This window comes from Apodemus sylvaticus, chromosome 8, assembly GCF_947179515.1.
Source record: "Apodemus sylvaticus chromosome 8, mApoSyl1.1, whole genome shotgun sequence".
In the NCBI taxonomy this organism is placed as follows: Eukaryota; Metazoa; Chordata; class Mammalia; order Rodentia; family Muridae; genus Apodemus; species Apodemus sylvaticus.
The window spans coordinates 93,705,420-93,726,079 of NC_067479.1; the positions used below are offsets into that span (position 1 = coordinate 93,705,420).

The window sequence follows — 20,660 nt, forward strand, 5'->3', positions numbered from 1 at the left end:
TAGGTGTTCTCCCTATCACAGCACTACAGAGAAGGGATACAAATACCTCAGTATGGAAATGCTTCCACGCCCCTTTCTACACAGCAGGGACAAGTTCACAGCTCACAGAGACATTTTCATAGCACACCAAAGACAAGTTATTACAGTTGGGGAAGGCACTGCATGAAGACACACGCACGGAATCCTTTTCGAACGTTAGGAGCTCCACTCAGTCTGTGGCGGTTGATTGGATATCTGAGTTCCGCCGAGCCTGTCAGGCCAGCACAGGAAAGGTAAATAAGCCAGCTTCAGAGCTCTAAGGAAGCTCTTGGAGGCAAGAATGGGTGAGGGCTCCTGCCAATCACTGAGCAGGGCGGGGGTGACTTCAGTCCCAGGTCTGAAGTCTCTGAGCCCTGTGTCCACGTCAGGATCCTTAGAAGAAGTGGCAGTGCTTGGAGGTTCATGGATTCCCCCAGAGCCAACGTCCGACATGTGGTCACCTGGAGGGTGAGGGGCAGGTGTCCCTGAGTGAGCTACCTCAGGGGTCTGTGCAAGATGCTCTTGGAAGAGATGACTGATTATGCTGGAAGACGGGGTGGAGCGGAGACAGGAGGTTGCCTAAACTGAACCTGGGGAAAGCCACCTGATCTCATGAACATCTTTTTCCTGAGGCAGAACCCCAGTGTTCGGAACAGTCCACTATGCACATGAAAGCCTTGCTCCCGTGGGCAGGCAGTTACCCCGGACAAGCTTCATCCTCAAAACCTGTTAGCAGTGCCTACAGAGCTGCGTGGACACTGAGACCCGGCTGAGGCTGGGTGGGGGTGGGGCATTACTGTTCTCTCTACAGGCTATGCGGCTTCCATCCCTGCTGAGGTGAGAGAGAAGGCTCACTGCAAGGATAAAGGTGGGACCTGACTCGGAGACCCAGAGGTCAGAGAGTCCTGTTTCCCAAGGGCACAGAGGGAAGTCCCTGAGCCCTCTGTGAAGAGGCCAGAAGCTGAGTTCGTCCCTGTGGGGGCTTGAGCTATGTCCAGACACATTCAGGCCCAGGCTTCAGAAGCAAAGGCCAAATGAACACAGACTGATTACACTCCCGAGACTCTACTATTCCCTTTCCTTGAATTCAAAGCAACCAATGACAAACCTCCATTCACTTTGGAACCCATGGGGGGGGGGGGCACAGGGAAAGAAACAAATTAGGAAGTCTCACCATCTCACATAGGAACATCCTTCAGCAAGTACTCCATTAAGACCCATGCACACATGCACATACACACACACACACACAGCCCCCTTCTCCTGTCTGCTCCATGCTCCTATCTGTAAGACTAGGCTGCAATACAATGCAGCAGCTTGTTGCAAATCGCCCTTGTAGTGACAGGTGAAGACGACCACACTGGAAGTTCTTTGCAGATCCCACCTGGAGTCCCTCTCTTTGTGCCCTGGGACAGCTGGTGGTTTCTGAGGTTGAGGGAGCTGTGCATCCAGGGGAATCCCCAGGCTCCGATCTGCCCCACCTCCATGAGGACATCTGCCTCTCTTTGAACTTTAATTTCCGAATAAGATGGCAGTGTGAACCACACATTAGGGCCACTTCTGTCCGTATTAAGCACCCCCAATTCTCATATTTGACATATTGAAACATTACTAGTTTTCAGAAGTAAACTTCTGAACAGATGAAATCTTGTGACTTTTAGTCTCCGGAGGTTTGGCTCCGGCCGCCATCAGTGCGTGACGCTGCTCTCCATCCCTATAGCTTCATTTCTAAGATAATCTGACGGAGGCAGGTAGGTGGCAGACAGCCTGAGAAGGAGGGGCCACAGCATTTCTGGCTCTATGCTAATTATTAGTGAGCAACTCTTATGCACAGATATTTCCTCACCAACTTTCACTCTAGAAACAACGTGTTTTTCAACCACATCTGTCAACTGTACAAATTCAGAGGCAGGCATACACAAACGCATATGCATGCACATATGCACACACACACACACACACACACACACACACACACACACGAGTCTACTTGTGGGTTCAATTGGGCAGCACCTCAGAATTCACCAGGTCACTTCTTTCAGTGAGGTCAAAGGCTCCAGAAGAGCGGTCGGGAAAGCCTGGGGGTCCACATCACATAACTGGGCACATGTGTTTGTTGTGTCTGTGTTACCTGAGCGGCAGGACAGGGTCTCCTCCAGGCTCCATTTACCTTTGACCTGCTATCAGGAGGAATAGAAAGGCCCACAGTCGTCTGGCTCTGCTACCAGCCCTTGAGGATGGAAGTCCCCAGACATTTTCCCAGCTCTTCAAGGAGACAGGACCTAAGCAGCACAGGGAGACCACTGCCCACCACCCCCTCAGGAAGTCAGGAGCCCTGCAGGCTGCCTGGAAGAACCTGAATCCAAGTCCTCTCCAGGCCCAACGTCCAGGAAATAGAACACAAGCCTTGAGTGGCTCCTCAAGAGCCTGTGCCTGCCCCAGGAGACCCGGACCCTCCCAGCAGCCCCCAGAGAAGGCTTTCCGAATGCCACACCTGCTCTTCCACAGTCCTTCTGAGAGCTGCTGGGACTTTGAGCAACTTGCTTTTAAAATTATTTTGCCTTCTGAAAAATTTTTGTATGTATGTTAAGTGTAAACGTAATCCACACGTATTCAGGTGGTCAGAAGAGGGCGTTAGATGTCCTGGAGCTGGACCTCCAGGTGCCTGTGATCTATACTGTGTTGGTGCTGGGTACCAAACTCCAATTCCCACAGAGCAGTAAGTGCACTAAGTTTATCCCAGATCCCCCTCTCTAGCCCCCTTTATCTCTTCTACTTAGTGCAAGCTTTCTCCCACACTTGGGGATTTCTTTTAGTATTTCCCCTGTGCTGCTAAAGCTTCCCAAGGAATGGGCAAGAGGTGAGGCTGGATACTGATTAGTGGCAGCATTGTGTTTCCTTCCCAAGAGTCAGGGCTGTCTGGCCTCAAGCTCTTCTGTTCTCGTATCATTTCCACGGCAAGCATGAATGATGTCATGCTGACAACACAGCTGAACCCTGAAGTCCCAGGTGGCCCTGAAGGCACCGCTACACGCTTACGCAGATGCTGACAGAGCGAGGATTTCTGTGAGGCAACCCTACCCATCTTGGGGAATGTGGGTCAAGGTCAGACCAAGGCCTCCAGGTCCGAACCAAGAACTGTGCCCAGAAAACTACTCTCTGTGTTACAGTGGGAAAGGTGGCACAACATCCGCACCAGAGTTGGTCTTTGTTCTGGTCAACAGAAGGCTATTCCTCACTCCGGGAAGCGGGATTCCTTAAGAAATAAGGTAGCTCCCTCTCTGTGTCCATCACATGCATCTTTAAAACACCACAGAGAGGCCAGGCTGCTGCTGAGAAGAGTGGCCCCAAGGAGGGGTTCACTGATCCTGACAGAGGCCCCCAAGGCACGCCTGCTCATCAGCTTGCCGTCAATACTAAAACCAAGCAGGTCCGCTTCACCCTTGGCCTGGCTTGGGGTCTGAGCTTCATAGAGTTCTTCCTTCTTGTGCTTTTGGGGCCGGTGAGCCAGATGTTTTACATCTGACCATCCCTGACGCCTTTCCTCTTCCGAGGAGGCTAGGATCCTAACACAGGCAACCCCACTTGACCTCTGAGCTTAGCATTCTTACATTGCAACAAAATCATGCAGCGTGTCCCTCTTCTGGCCGAGCAGCTGGCGAGCAGCTGGCTCTCTGCCTCCGCGGCCTATGTCATCTCAAAGATTTTTCCTCTTTCTGAGACTGGGGTCCGTCTTGGTGTCAGCACTAAGCCGTCCATGCCAGTATATCCAGGCAAAGCTTGGGCTACTACCAAACTGCAGCAGTGACCACAGACACCTGGGCAAGGAACCAGTTCTTGATATAAACATCTGTAAGTTAATGGTCCTGAATGCTTGGTCGAGGGGTTGGGGACTGGGTAAGCAGTGTGATCAACATTATTTAGGATAAAACTTTATATTTAACTTTATATTTCCAAAATAAGGCTATTATCATGGAAGAGAACTGTGTCCCGTCCCCCCCCCCCCAGATGGTTTTTGTTCTGTTTGTTTTGTTTGTTTGTTTTTGTTTTGTTTTGTTTTTTCACCTCCCTTGCTCTTGAAGCTGAGACTACTAGCTTCAGCATGGCCTTGCGTAAATGAGCCAGCGACGGCCAAGAAGCAATCTGAAACATGTAGCCTGGAAAAAAAGTCAGGCAAATAACATTATTGGAATTTCTAAACAGTCCAAACTTAAAAGCATCATTTAAGGAAAAGCATTTCCAAGCGTGTCTTCCAGACTAAGAATATTCACACTGAATCAAATGAGCTACCTCAGTTGGTTCAGATGCTTCTTCCTAGGTACAGTGCAAACCAAGAGGTGCCATCTTGGTGATGCCACACGTTTGAGGGAAAGGCAAAAACACCAAGCAGGGCCAAGCATCAGAGAAACCAAGCAATGAAAACACCACACAGCACATGCAGCTCACGCAATGCCTACACGCAGGGAGAGGAAACCGGAAATGTCAGGCAAGGAGCCTCCACAGAGCAAGAACACCTCAGCAAGTTACCGTGATCTTTAGCCCTGCGTTGTCGAAAGCAGCAAAACTTCCTTTTCTTCTTATCCTCTCTTAGCAAATCAGCCACCGTGACCCCTTCAGGTTGAACACAGGCAATCCCATTACCGGACAGCAGAGGGCAGCAACAGCAACCCAAACAGGGCAGCTTAGCAGGCAGGCAGGGCTGCAGCAGCTGGTCCCAGTGCAGAACAGAGGAAGCCTAGACACAGGCTCTGATTTATCATCTACATTTGCCACGCCCTCCTCCTAGTTAGGAGTCTATAGCTCAGGGTGAAGGGATAGGGGCATTTGTCAACCTGTTCCAGAGAACCTATTCTAAGTGAGTAATCTATTAGCCAGCTTGTGTCACAGGATTTCTGTTTGTCCTTGCATCTAGGAAAGTTCTTAAGGAAAGTGCCCTCCAGGGACTCAGAGGGTCTGGGGATAGACTGGGAGTGGATGCCAGCCAGGACTGCTCTCCAGGGCAGGGCAGCGGGCAGTGAAGAATGCAGGCTCTGGGCTCTGCCAGCCCTGTTCTCACTCCAACGGTACCTCGCACTGGCTGTAGGAACTGGTTACCTCGTGTTGCTTGCTTGTGAGATGTTAGCAAGGGCTGGGCCTGAATATACCTCCTGGGGTGGGGTTTCTGGAGGAAGAAGTACATGGGAACCAAGGAAAGAGAAGCAATGTGCTTGTCTCCAGCGACACACGACCACCCATCACTGTTAGCATCCCCATTACCAAAGCCCTTTGGATGGCCATTGGGTCACAAGGGACCCAACTGGGTCACAGACTCTCTGACACCTATCAGTGCTGTGTTGCTGAACTCATGCCAAGCTAGCTAGCTAACCTCTAAAGTAGAGTCTACATGGACATGCTCAGAAACGGGAGCACACAGGCAGTGCCGGGGGCCATGCTGGAGCAGGCAAAGGCATGGGAACACGGGCCTACACCTTGGTGGCACTGCCACATTTCTGCAAAGGGCATGCTTTCTCCACACTGCAAGTCCCCCCTCCCCAACCTATGCCAGAAGGACATGGCACAGATGTTCAAATACTCATGAGTTGGAACACAGCCCACGAACAAAGCTGTGTAAGATCTCCGAGATCTTGTGAGAAAACTCTGAGTAGCTAAGACAAGAGTCTTGTAACCTCTGTGCACACCTCCATAATGTGGGCTGTTCTTGGAATGCGCTTTTGGGCTCCTCTCAGGTATAGTAAATAGGAGTGAGTGAGCTTACTTCGGAATAATCATTTCAACTGGGCATTGATATTTGTTTACTCCTCCATGGAAACGCATGGCTTTGCCGGGTGTGTCCTGTCCTCCTGACTCTACACTTTGCTCACGTGACTCTTCTTAACCCCCAGAGTATAAACTGTCTGATGCTCTGAATAAAGCTGGCTACTGCATGGGACTTTACTCCACCTCATTTTTAGGCCCCGCCCTCCCAGGTTCACGCTGCTACCCAGAGCACCAACACTCGTGGGTTCAAACCCCAGTGTAGCGCTTCATAGCTGTGCAGCCTAAGGAGACTATGTAAGGTCTGCGCGCTCTGATTTCCCCATCCATCAAGGTCCTGACGCATAGAGCAGCGTGAAGAATAAGAACTCATGCACCCATAGCCCCAGGAACAGCATCTGAAACACACGAAAGGCCTGATGAATGCTAATCGCCGCCCTGTGACCTTTGAGTAAATAAATACCAGAATGCTTAAACTTGTGGTGAATGCCACATTCTACATGCTGACTTAATCATCCCAGGGGAAAGCAGGGCAGGGCAGATGACTGCTCCCCAGACAGTGGGCACTGCATCAGACCTCTGACCCCGGGGTTGGCCCTCCCATCGGTCTCCCTAGTCACAGCCCTGCCAGCTGCTCCTCCAGAGAGGGTAGATGACCTGGACACATAGTTATCATAAGCTGCCTTCTGCTGCGGACTCTCTGCTGACCCCTGAAACAAACCAATGCAGGAAAACAGACAAACAAAAAGCAGGTAGCACTGGCCAGGCAGGCAGCCTGGTGACCTGGTACACTGAGATCCATCGTAGGAGAAGCAAGGAGAGGTGGGTGGGCAGTGGCCACCACTCTAGGACCAACAGGCAACATGAAGCAGTCAGGTACTCCTGTGGGCAGCAGGGGGAGCAGGTACCCTCTCCTGGTCCCTAAGACTCCCCACAATAAGGTTGCCCTGATTCATTTGGCCAGAATTTTAGAATGAGCTTCCTTTTAAAATGGTTTCATTATTTTTAATTTAAAAAAAATTTAATCATGAGAAGAGATTAAAATAGAATTTTAGGTCTCCAGATTTTAATAGCCCTAGAATAACATCATTGTTGAAGAAGAAGCAGCTGTACTTGTCCAAAAAAATCACACACACACACACACACACACACACACACACACACACACACACCAGACTTGGCAGGGTTTCTTAAAGAAATTTGAAGTTCAGCAAAAAGTTAAATATATTATCCTTTAAAATTCCCCAAATACTCTCTCTCTCTCTCTCTCTCTCTCTCTCTCTCTCTCTCTCTCACACACACACACACACACACACACACACACTCACACACACACTCATACATACTCACACACACTCACACACTCTCACACACACAGGCAGGGTTTCTTAAAGAAATTTGAAGCTCAGCAAAAAGTTAAATAAATTATCCTTGAAAATTCCCCAAATGCTCAGGAGCTAACTTCTGAGATAATTTTGTCTATTCAATTAATGGTGGTGCAGCAGCTTTCTGATGGCAAATTTAGCTGTAAATATGATAGCTTAAATAGTCCAAGGATGCTCACAGGAGACTTCCCTGCCATTCGCATCAGATAGCTAGCATAGGGCCCTCCAGACAATTCTTAGACCAGTGAGAGAGTCAGCCACTGACACAGGCCGAGACTCAGAGGTTCCTAACTAGAGCTCCCGGGAGCAGACGGAGAGGTCCCCTGCTGTCTGCTTAAACAACTGGGCCTCTGAGCCAGGGAGTGAAAGTCATGAGACCCTTGGGTAGATAATGTGAGCATTTCCCCAAGTGACTGACTTCACACCTCCTCCCTGACAGCCAAGAAACCAGAGGCAGAGCTTCACAAAGCCTTCCTTGCCTGCCCACTCTTGCACGCTCACTCTTGCACGCCCACTCTTACACACCCACTCTTGCACTCCAGCATCACTGTGACCTCCTGGTCTCTCAAAATAGCCTGTTGGTCTGTCAATACAGGAACAGTTTCAGAGATTGGTCATCTCATAGTCATGTTCTTTACAGAAAGTGACAGGGCATAGGTGAGGCCAGTCTCACATAAAACAGTGATCCCGTTAGGACCCTCAGGAGACCCCAAGTCCAGGAAAAACCATGCTTCATAGCACAGCTCATTAAAAAATGAAAATAAAAGCCACTACCTGGATGGGCAGTATCGACCCAAGAGACTGATTACCGTCCATATCTAGTCAAGGATCAACAAGGACGTGCCAAGCTAATGTCATGCAAGAGGCCATCTGTGTGACACATTAAAACCAGAAAAGAAGGTGCATGGTTGAGATCGTCCTTTCTCTAGATCATGCATGGCACACTGTTTAAGCTTGTGAGGGTGAACATGGCTTCCACAGGTCGATGTTGCAAATGAAGAAAAGGCCAGATAATGCTCTGAACTGGCTAGGTTTTGTTAACTTGGCACAGCTGGAGTAACCTGGGAAAAGAGAGAGTGGGCTGAGGCATCATCTCTATCAGTCTGGCCGATGGCAAGTCTTTGGGGGTATTTTCTTAACTGATGATTGGTGTGGAAGGGTCCCACCCACAATGGGCAGTACCACCATCCCTGGATAGGTGGTCCTGGGGTCTATAAGAAAACAAACCGAGCAACCATTGTTCCTCATGTCCTTGGATTCACTTACTGCCTCTAGATTCCTACCTTGTGTTCCTCTGCCCTGACTTCCTTCTTAGATGGACTGTAAGCAGTCAGTTGAAATAAACCCTTTCCCTCCCAAGTTGCTTTCTTGTCACGGTGTTTTATCACATCACTAGAAAGCGATCTAAGACAGGCCCTGGTGGCTGGGCCTGAAGAGGGCCCTCAGCCACTACGAGCTACTCAAGTCCTCTGCAGGCCTTAGGGGTGTGGGTGGGCTTGTTCCCTAGGGAAGCTGCGCCTGTTTCCTTCAGTCTGATCACAGCACACACATCAGCAAATGCAGACATCAGACCTTCACCCCGCTCGTCAACTCTCATCTTGTGTGAGAGACACATATATGCCATCCTGCCCCAGAAAGCCCACCACTGTGTCACTGTAACCTAGGATTAGTCTCCTCGTCCTCACACAATGAGGCCTTTGGGGTTTCTCTCAGGTGGTGAGCAGGGAAAGACAGGCAAGAGGCTCCAACCTGCAGAGTCCCCAGCAGACAACCTTACAGCCAACCTTACAGGCAGTTGCAAAGACACGTGACGGCTCAAAAATACTGTCCTCAGGGCAGCTCAGATAGAGTTCCAAACTAGAAGGGACACAGTGACCACTTATACTGAGTCCTTCGACCCTGGGTCTGTTTAGCTTCTCTGTGTTCTGCTTCCAGAAGTGGCACAAGCCTGCCTTTCCTGACCTGCCCACTGTGGCTCAACAGAGTCCCGGGACACGGCCTATGCTCACTCATGGTAGCCCCAGTACGGAAGCTTTCTCCTCACACTCAACTGCTCTTCCCCAGACACCAACCTTCAGACCATGCCACATGGCCCTGCCTGTCCCACATCTTCATCACAGTTCCTGAGGTATCCACTGTCCTTTGTATGACCTCAAGCGCTGGCTGTATTCATCTGTGAATGCATCCCAAGGACTCTGCTCAGCAAGAGCTTACTCAATATCTTCTCCATGGTAGGACCAGCCTTTTGAGGGGCATTGTTGTTTAAATGTGTTCTCCATCTTTGCTATCTACTATTCCAGAATGGAAAGAAATTGGAAGCATCGTAGTCAAATGCACCATTAGATTTCAGTTCCTACTCTTACCCAAGGCCCAACTGCTCCCAGGATGACTGTGTGCACATCAGTGGGAAAGGTAAGAGAGACTCTGTGATCCGCACAAGCAATTAATCCCAGTGGCCGGCTGGTTATTGGACCTCACCCCCTGCAGAAAGCACTTAAGGATGCCTGATGCCACAGAGTGGAGCCCAGGCAGGTGGGCTGCCAAGCAGCAAGCGCTGACTCACTCCCGGGCCCCTTAATAACTACCTACTACAATCAGCTGGTTCCTTCCTGGCCTGGTGGCCTTAGCACTCGGCTTGGTGTGGAGAACACAGAGGTGGAAGAGACCTGCTCCTCAAATCCTTGTGTGGGTGAACTACTACTCACCGAGGGGAGGGAAACCACATGCCTTCCACATAGCCCTAAGTTGAGATGTATCTTCTTCTACCCTCTGCCTCAGTAAGAAAAATGGGCTTACTGAGTTCCCAACATCCACAATGCAAATGGTGGCCCTCAACTAAAAAGCCATCTTACACACGACCCTAAAGCCCACGCCTCAGGTGGAGACCCAGAGTGTGCACAGATGCACTGTTCTCTCTGTGGCGTGAACAGGCAGACAGGAGGGGAAACAGCTGTGTTTTACTCACAGCCCAGGGGTAGAGGCCCAGGGCATGCAAACACACCGCAGCGCCTCAGTCATTCAGCAGGTGTGTCTGCTCAAGAGAAGGAAGGGCAGAACCTACTGTTTCGTTTGCCTTCCTCGCCACCCTCCTCTTCATTCTCAGGATCTATGTCTTCTGCCTGGGTGATCCAGTCCAAATAGCCCTTGAGATCCTCTTCTAGCTGCTGCTTCTCCCGAAGCTTCTGGAAATCTCCACGTGCTTTAGCCTTTTCCCTTTCCTTTGAGAATTCTCTGAGAGAGGCAAAGAGAACAAAGAACCTGTTAGGACCACCATCCATCCATGGGGTCCTGTGCCCTGCTGCACAGCGGCCTTACGGTAGGACACACAGCTTTGAGTACAATGACAGGAGCACAGCTGCAGAGCCACACACGTGCACAGAACAGAAGACAGTGTCCCCTGAAAGCAGCAGTGTGGGCATCAGACTTGCAAAGGTCACACTGACACACATGCATGATTGATTAGAAAGTACACTCCCTCAGGACCCATACGAAGAAGCCCAGACCTGAAGCATCCTGGGACATCATCGTGGGATTCTTTTACTCTCTCCACTCTCTTTGCGACCTGGCCACCCACTTCACAAGGAAGGGCACCAGGTGATCCAAGCTGACGGCAGAGAGCACACCCAGAGCAGTGGGCAGGGATCCGACGAACCTATCTTACAGCCGGGGTCTCCCTTCTGAGGCAGGACCTCCAGTACTGGCAAAATACTCCAGTTTGTCCTAATCTTTGCCTCTGGCCATGATCTCCCCCAGCCTGCCCTGCAGAAGGTAGAAAGGTAGACCAACACTCTGCCATTTACAGGAACAGCTGCTCTGGGAAAGTTTTGGCAGATACACAAGTGTCCCCAAACTGTTGTCTTCTCTGCTTCCCTTGACTGCAACCCCATAACCCTGTCTCTATACACACACACACAATCCCACATCTGCTCAGGCAAGTCTGAGAGTCAGGTGCACGACTGCCCAGTCTTTACATACAAGGGACCATCTGCATGTCCAACTGTTAACTGTTCACAGGAGCCAAGCTATGTCTGGGCCACACAATGAAAGCTGCTAGGAAGCGGGTGCTGTTCGTTCCGGGCACAGAGGCTTCTGTGCACAGACCCCAGCCTCCAGCCTCCGACACAGCGACTGCCGTTTCCCACCCACCTGCTTGCCGATTCAAAGCCAGCACTGCTCCCTCTCATGACCTCACTAACTCTGGCAAAGGCAGATGAGCTGTTTTCATCAGGCCAACTCCCTATTCTCTCTCCTCGTGCCCCCGCCCCTAATCTCCAGGCATTCTGGGGACTGAACGGGTGCCTAGGAATACAGCACAACTGGAATCCTTGCCCAGCTGTTTCTCTCTGCTCTCAAGAGAGGCTCCCACTCGTGACCCCTGATCCTCTTTACCATTCAGACCCTAGGACTATCCTTGGCCCTGCTAGGGCCATCCCAGCTCCATTTTACCCTCTGAAGAGGACCAAGAGGCAGAGTTGTGGGAGGTTCCAGGCGTAGCGCAAAAGATGGAGTAGAATAGGGTTGGAGGGTGTGCGGGACTTTCCTCTGACCTCCAGCCCAAGGCACCCCTGGGGATAATGCAAAGAGACATGGAGGGCTGTGCCCTGCTGCTGACACACGCAGATGCGGAGGATAGATGAGGTTTCTCGACCGGCAGAACTTCCCAAAACATACACAAATCACAGCTCAGCCTGGGACACTCCCAACATCAGTCTCAACTCCAAGAGTTAAACTCAACCCAGAGCCGCATCCATAAGCAAAACTCAGAAGACCCTCAGGAGACACGCCCACAGGAAACAGCACGAGACAGTGTTTTCTTAAACATGAAGATCAAATAGGTCTTCCAGTCCATTATTTGCCAAAAGGACGCTGGGACTGACTTCTGTCATGTTTTGTTTCTGGTCTTACCACACTAAATGTAGATTACTACCTACTAACAACGTTCTTCTGGATTTATGCATGACCCGAGCACCTTAAAAAATGTTGACAGAAGTTAGCTAAATGTTACCCTGCGCAACTAAGAATGTCAGAAAGTAAAGTTTTACTTTAACATCGCATTTAGCAATTTACACTAAAACTCTAGACCTGCCTTTCGGGTCTCTTGCCCATTGTGGTGGAGCACAGTTAGGCAGGTATGCATAAAACCCTTCTGTGATGATGACTTCTCAGAATAATTCTGCTAATACCTGATTCGCTCTCTATTTACAGGAAAGCAAGGCTTCCTACCACTACCACCTCCTGTCCCCAGTCTCACCTCCAGTCTACTGCATCTGGGATCACCCTCAGGGGATGACAAGAAGGGGTTACTCCATTTTAAATAAAATTCCATTATCTTCTAAGGTGTTTATCACCAAGAAGTTAAATGATAGTCCTTATTGCAAACATTTATTTGAATAAAGTTACTGGTAGAAATGCAACGCTCTTTGCAAGTGACTGGAAATTCTGAAAACAGATACATTCTGGGAGTCTACTTGTCTGGGTCCAGGATTTTGTGGTGTGTGAAGAGACAATATAACCGTGTTTATACAAAAAATGGGCATATAACACGCTGTTGCCCTTTGCCCATGAAGGAGGAGAAATAGGAAAACAGACATGCTTCTATCTGATGCATCTGAAAGAGCAGAATACAAGGTTAGAAGTCTGAGGAGAGAGTGTGGTGGGCCAAGTGCTTGAGTGAGGTTCCAAGTTTGGATGGTGGGCATTCGAGGAGAAAAGCCAGGCATGTGTGGTAAGCCTGGAACCACAGTGCTGGGGTAACGGGGACAAATGGATTCTAGGGACTTACTAACTAGCAAGACTGGTCAAAATGGCAAGCTCCAGGTCCGACAAGACAACCTGTCTCAAAAAAAAAATGGAGATTTTTAGAGGGGGCAACTGGCATTGTCTCTGCATGCATGCACACAGTACCTGCCTATGCACAGAGGCCTATAACCCTCTTTCCTGCCCTCTCACGCATGCACTTAAAAACAGAAGAAAACAATGATCAGGAATGAGGGGGAAGACAGAATAACGGATGGAGTGTTTTTCCAAAGTGTTTTGTACAGTTTTGACTTTTGGAACGAAATGTTCTTTACGTTACTGTTTTTTAAAAATAAATCAACTATAGAGTGGAACAAAAATGTCCACACCCCGGAAGCTGATCGAAACAAGTTCATCTGCTGGTGCTGCTGGTAAATACCAGAGCCATCCCCAAGGAGGAGCAGAGAGATAAATGTAAGCGGCTCATGGACACGCGACCGTCAGTCCTGGCAGGACTGGGGCAAAGGGAAGGAATACAGAAGGGCCTTTGGTCACATGGGATTGTCTGCTGGACTTGGGTGCTGAAGCAGGGCGGGATCTGACACGAGCAGTGTTGAAGCAGGAGCTCTCACAGTAGAAAACAGCAAAGGTGGGCCGGGGAGGGCTAGGAGGAACCTTCTGGGAGACCAGAATTTTCTGATCTGTGGAATTTGCAGAGGCTCAGAGGGCTGAGGGGTTGACACAAGTAATATTGTGAGCGCTGAGATGACAGTAGTGTACCCTGTAATTGGAACTGGTACAGCTGTGAACTCAGGATGTCTACATAGCTTGCTCTAAAGGCCGATGTCTAGTTGTTTAAAAGATGCTGATGTCTAAGTACGTATGTGTGTGTGTGTGTGTGTGTACAAATGTATGTGTCCCCAACCCAGTCACAAAACCTTCACCCTACAATTTGTCCTGCCAGCATGATGTTCTAGGGTAAAGGTGGCACAGAAATTGGGGGAGCAGCCAACCACTAACTGGTCTAGTGTGATACCCATGCCCATGCCTGATAGGGCCTGGAGGACCAGGAACCAGAGGCTGGATAGCCCTGAGATTCACAAAAGAACAAAACATGACTGGGGTAAAAAGTCAATGAACTGTTGCCTAATGATATTCTAACCCAACTGTTATCAGAGAGGCTTTGCCCAGCAACTGATAGAGAAAGATGCAGAGACCCCCAGTCAAACATTCAATTGGTTATAAGACAGTTCTCAACAAATATAAAAAGATTGAACTAATACCATGCCTCCTATTGGATCACTATGGTGTAAGAGTGGTCTTCAATGGCAACAAAAACGACAGAAAGCCCACATACACATGGAGGCTGAACAATAATCTACTCAATAACACCTTGGCCAAAGAAGAAATAAAGAAAGAAATCAGAGACTAAACAAAGAATTTTCACCTGAAGAAATTTGAATGGCCGAGAGACACCTTAAGAAGTGCTCAACATAATTAGTCATTAGGGAAATGCAAATCAAAACAACCCTGAGATTTCACCTTACACCAGTCAGAATGGCCAAGGTCAAAATCTCAGGAGACAGCAGGTGTTGGTGAGGATGTGGAGAAAAAGGAACACTCCTCCACTGCTGGTGGGGCTGTAAGATGGTACAACCACTTTGGAAATCAATCTGGTGGTTCCTCAGAAAAGTGGACATGACACTTCTGGAGGACCCTGCTATACCTCTCCTGGGCATATACCCAAAGGATTCCCCGGCATGCAATAAAGACACATGCTCCATTATGTTCATAGCAGCCTTATTTATAATAGCCAGAAGCTGGAAAGAACCCAGATGCCCCTCAAAGGAGGAATGGATACAGAAAATGTGGTATATTTACACAATGGAATACTACTCAGCAATTAGAAACAATGAATTCACAAAATTTTTAGGCAAATAGTTTGATCTGGAAAAGATCATCCTAAGTGAGGTAACCCAATCACAAAAGAATACACATGGAATGCAATCTCTGATAAGTGGATATTAATTAGCCCAGAAGCTCTGAATACCCAAGGCACAAATAGCATAACAAATGACTCCCATGAAGAAGTATGGAGAGGGTCCTGATCCTGGAAAGGATTGATCTAGCATTGGAGGGGAGTATCGGGACAGAGAAAAAGGAGAGAGGTGATTGGAGAATGTGTGGAGAGAAGAAGGTTTATGGGACATATGGGGAGGGGGGATCTGGGAAAGGGGAAATCATTTGGAATGTAAACAAAGAATATAGAAAATAAAAATATTAAAAAAAAATCAAAGACCCTGTAATTGTTCTAATCAATTGCAAATGTGTGCTGTTGCCAGCCCAGCCCAGCCCAGCAGTTAGAACGGCATGCTCCTACTGAGAGGTGACTGATGCTGCTGTCCATTTTCTTCAGATATTTCTAGTCTTTCTCTCCCGGAATGTCCACTTCGAACAGGAATGCAAGAAGGCTAAGTATAAACACATGCACCAGAATACATCCCTACGGGAAAGAAAGCCTTCGGCTGCTGAGATCATGTGTCCAAGCCCAGCCGTGCCATCTGGGGCAGCCTCCACAGGCAGCCTCCACGGGCAGCCTCCAAGGGCAGTTCCCCGTATGAACACAGGCCTCTCGCAGGGGATTGTTCCTGGCTGACTGGTTAGAAAGCCATCTATTTTATTTCCTCTTTAAGGAGATATCACTCAACAAGAAGTCCTCCCCACGGCCCAACAGAACTACTGTGAGTCTTAAGACTGTCCAGTCTGAGTATACCTCATATGCCACGGCAGCCACTGCATTTGTGGTCAGCAATCCCAAGTTCCCACTTCCAAACAGGATCTGGAAGTCTCTCAGTCACGGAGGCACTTTGTCATTGAGAACCAAGACCTAGATGTGTCCCTGTCTCCTCCCATGGAGAGGATCCTTCAGCAGGCTTTGGCGTCCTTACTGACACATGCCCACCCTGAGGACACCTAAAAGGGAGTCCTCTTTTACCTGCAGAGGTACCTGGCTACACCTCTGGCCAGGTCCTGAGGCTGTCCACGAGGCCAGGCACACAGGCCCATCTAGATGCTGAGTGTCATTCCTCAGTAGCTCACCATGGACACCAGGGAGCAAGGGCAGGGAGCAGATGCTTAGAGGGACGAGAATCAAAACAGGTCAGAGGAACAGGCATATAGGTGACCACCTATGTAGCCAATGCTAGACCACTTGCCTAGGATACCCAGGTCCTAGGTGTAATCCCCAGCATAAAGGGAAAGAGTCTGAGGTGGTCTGGATCGACCACCAAATTCTTAATGAAGAGATGAAAATCACTTCCTTTTTGTAGGGCAGAACATTGATTCAGAGTCTTGCTATGAAGCTCAGGCTGGCCTTTAACTTGTGTGCGCTAGTTTACAGAAGCACAACTGGCCCCAGCTCTGCACTGTATCCTCACAGGCAACAGGAACTGCAGAAATCAGAAAACCACTACTAGCTTGGCTTTGTAGGTGTCATGGGTGAAGCACCAACAAAGCAGAGAGAAAACAACAGTGGAGAGGCCAGGGCATTCTGAAAACACAGATGGCGGGCTAGCATAGCACTGATAGGAATGGGGTAAAAAAGGCCTCCATTTTCTTACACTAGAATTTGAAAAAGGGCCCAAGGGACTTGTCATTGCTGACATAACCACCCTCACCCTGAGGTCACTGTCACCTCTTCCGTGTTTATGCTAATCTGTTAAGTAGGACACAACAGTGTGATCATTCACCCACTATAGATCTTTCTTCCTAGGGACAAGTGATGCTCCCCTTGCCACCTGCCACTCAAATATCCCCTGCCTTTAGGAAGGAGTGGCAGGGTGGGTGGATGTGGAGAGCTGGTACTCATTCTCTGAAAGGCTACCATGGGAAGGAGACAGATAGGCTGGGTCCTCAGAGACTGGCCAATGGAGTTTGAAAACGGTAGCTTCCGGTACAACTCCTGAGAGCCCAGGTTGTACTGGAAGAGGAAATGGGTAACCTTGGGAAGCAGCAGCTTCTCAGAAGGGGCACAGACAGGTTGAAATGAACTGATACCTCACATGGTCTGTAATAACATCTGCCTTCTCCAGGTCCACAGGCACTCAGCGTGGACCCTAGCGAGCACCCTAACATACTTGAATGGTAGTTTTCATCTCCTTGGCCTCATCCATGACCTAGAAGGGAAAGCAGGAAGGCCACCTGCTATGAATGGGTCTCCTCTGCCATTTTGCTCCTTTTCCAGTGTAGCTGTCTTGTCTCCCTCTCAGACCCGGCAGACAGGGTTGTCTGGAAGCATCAACACTAGACAAGATGAAGGGGCGCATGAGCTTAGCAGAAATGGTGGTATACTACTCTGCCATCCTCAAGGCCCCAAGGACAAGTGCAACAGAACGGAAGAGCAGCTTCAGCAGAATCAGAACGTGCATTAGGGAAAGTGACTGGATTCTGTTGGAGAGGCTGAGTTTATGCTATGCCCACCCCACCCCCAACACACAACAGAAAAAGGTGAATCCAACACTGAGGACCAACAAGGTCCTGTCACATGCCCAGTTCATAGCTGGGCTAGCAGTCAGGCTTTAAGCCAAGCATCCTTTCCACGGTCCCACTGACCTCACTGCTTGCTAACACAGGCCTAGTATTTCTAGAATTCCCAGAACCTAACAGTGAATTATGAGACCCCTTGATCAGCTCAGAATCCTAGGGAGAGAACAGTAGTCTGCAGTGGAGCAATGCACACAAACCCAGGAGCCGATCAAATGTGACAGTGTGACTGCCCCAAATGTAGAAGGTTGACATGCAGTCTGCTCTGGGAAGTTTCCTTTCTCAAATGCCCTCTAAAATAAATGGGCCACTGGGAATCGTCTTAATTTAGAGACAGGGCTTATTCTTGCTTGCTTTTTTAACCAGACTTGCATAAATGAAAGGCAAGCTGATGAACTCCCCTTATATCCACACATACATTCAGTCACTAGTCCTAGGACAAGAAAAGCCAACAGAACCATTAAATTCTGATTTCTAGTGGAATAAAGGACTCAGAAACTCATCCAACACCAAACGCAGCATTTATACAAGTGAAGGCAAGGGGGAAGAGGAAGGTTGCTTCCCCGACCCCTTCCTTCCACCCCCAGTAGAAAGCAACCTTCCTTAGCCCTAAATAATACACATATACAGACAAAAGGGGAAAGGCAGAGATTGGAAAGTCAGTGTGGTTGGGAGTGGTCCCACACCTGTAGTCTAGCAGATGGGAGGCAGAGGCAGGAGAATTAGGGCTTCAAGATATGCCCTGGCAACATACCAAATCTAAGGCTAGCCTGGGCCACATGAGAGCCTGCCTAAAACAGAAAGAGAGAAAGCAAGGAAGTAATGAAGACAGAGAGGGAGAAAGGGAGAAAGGAGGCAGGGAGGGATGAGTTAAGGCATTCGAAGATTATTCTGGCACCGGCAACTCACATTTTGGAGAACACAAAAGTTCAGGCTTCGTTCAAGAAAACACTGTGGAAAGAGTTAGCAGGAATATGTGATGTTTCACAGAGGGCAAAGGAATCTTAGCAATCATACTTGTTTAGGTCAAAGTTCATCAGAAGCACTGTGTTTGTTCCATGAGCCCCTTCACCCTGAGAAGCCTGTCACCCAGAGAGGCCCGTAACCCTCAGCAGCATGGTCTCTCTGCATCTGGTACATAGTTCAAGGCAGGGTAGGGGCTCGGGACCCCACACTCTTCCAAAGGAACTGTTCCTGTGGAGATGGCATCAGTGGAGGGGCCTAAAGCTTACTCTAACAGGACACATCATTGGACACTGTGAGGCACAGTGTCAACAAGTGCGTTGGGAATTCTGTCTCTCCAAAGGAACCAGTGAAAACAGGGGTACCTATGTGCAGGAGGGGGGCTAACAAGGAAACACGGCTGACCTTTGAGGAATCTTGACTGAGATAAACTCCAGGATGAATCTAGGGCTTCAGTATTTCTTGGCACCATGTTTTCTAGCATTTTCCTGTGGTATCTGGTATGAGCTTATCTTGAAATGACCTCTCCTCTTCAAGTCTTTCATACTTTCCTGACATAAAAGTCTGTGAAGATGATTTAAAAGGGAAGCCGTTTCCATCTTTGAGGAGGACAAACCATTTTGGAAGCAGGTGTCTACTGCTCTTGGTGACTAGGTTACAATGACTGTTGTACAGAAAACCCTGGGGTCAGCATATGTGCCACGAGAAGAACTCGGGGACTTCCCATGACATACTGGCTTGGGCAGTGCCCAGGGTTAAAACAGTGTGTGTGTGTGTGTGTGTGTGTGTGCCAATGCCCCGGCTGTCCTGCCTCATTTCTAACCCCTGCTTCCTTGAAATGATCTTCAATCATCCTAAAATTCTCTCAAGCCTCAGTGTTCTTCCATGACAGTGGGTCCCTCTGCAGTGTTTTTGAGACCATGTCCTGGGCTAGGGCAGAGAAGAGGACATTTCTCTGACATCCTGTAAATCCCCTGGGTTAGAGTCCTGCATTTGTAGAACTCATTTCACAGTGATGAAGTTAGTTATTTAACATTTTTTTCACATACCAGTCTGTAAACTCTACAAAGGAAGGGCTGGATCGCATCACGAGGCCTGACCAGTCAATAAGAATCAGATCAATCAGCAGATGTTTCTGTACGTAAGGATATTAACTCGATGACATTGATATCACAGATGTGGATACTATGACTCTGTGTTGGACACAGAGTCTGGACACGAGTGCCCATGTAACTTGCCATCATCTGAAACTATACCCCACAGCATTATTAAAAATCTCAAGTCCATCACGTGATCAGATGAATCAAACTAGTATCACCATGTATTTTGTAAGTCCTTTAAATATTTCTATTTAAGAAATGTAAGCCAAACCCAGAAAGACACACATGGTATGTGCTCATTTCTAAGTGTACATTAGTCATAAAGTACAGGAAAACCACACTATAGTCCACAGACCCAAAGCCACTAAGTAATGAGGAGGACCCAAGGGAGGACACATGAATCTCACTCAGAAGGGGAAACAAAACAGTCATCGGAGGTGGAAGGAGGGAGGGAACTGGGTGGGAAAGGGTGGGAGTGAGAACAGCAACCAATGGGGGGGCATCTCTGGGTGACACTGAAGACCGGGAGTGGGGAGGTTTTGGGGAGTCTATGAGGTGACTGTAGCTGAGACTCCTATCAGCGGGGATATGGAGACTAAAGTGGCCTCCTCCTACAGCCAGGTGGGACTTCTGAGGAAGAAGACATCAACCCACCCACAAAACCTTCAACGCAAAATTTGTCATGCCTACAAGATGAATAGGGATAAAGCTGGAGCAGAGTTTGAAGGAGTGGCCAACCAAAGACTGGTCCAACCTGAGAGCCAATCCTCAGCACTATTAACAATACTGTGTTCTGCTTGCACACAGGAGTCTAACATAACTGTCTCCTGAGAAGCTCTGTCCATCAGCGAATGGAAACAGATGCAGAGACCCATCGCCAAACATCCAGTGGTGCTTGGAGAGTCTTGTGGAAGGGGAGGGGACAGAATCGAGGGAGCCAGAGAGACTACCTACAGAGCCAACTAACCTGGGCCCATGGGGTCTCAAGAGACTGAACCACCGACCTAGAGCAGGCACGGGCTGGACCTAGGACCCCTACACATTTGTAGCAGATGTGCAGCTTGGTCTTCATGTGGGTCCCCTCACAACTGGAACTGGGGGGCGGTGTCTGACTTTGTTGCCAGCTATTGGATCCCCTTCCCCTGCCTGGTTGGGTCTCAGT

General features: G+C 49.0%; 1 protein-coding gene across 1 annotated transcript in view; it reads right to left on the minus strand.

Moving 5' to 3' along the window:
- Cacna1d (calcium voltage-gated channel subunit alpha1 D) overlaps positions 1–20,660 on the minus strand; it is a 162,155-nt gene that overhangs the window by 88,604 nt on the left and 52,891 nt on the right. The window contains exon 9 of the mRNA XM_052190314.1: positions 10,219–10,388. Within this exon, the coding sequence (XP_052046274.1) occupies positions 10,219–10,388 (170 nt within the window). The remainder of the gene's footprint in view (positions 1–10,218; positions 10,389–20,660) is intronic.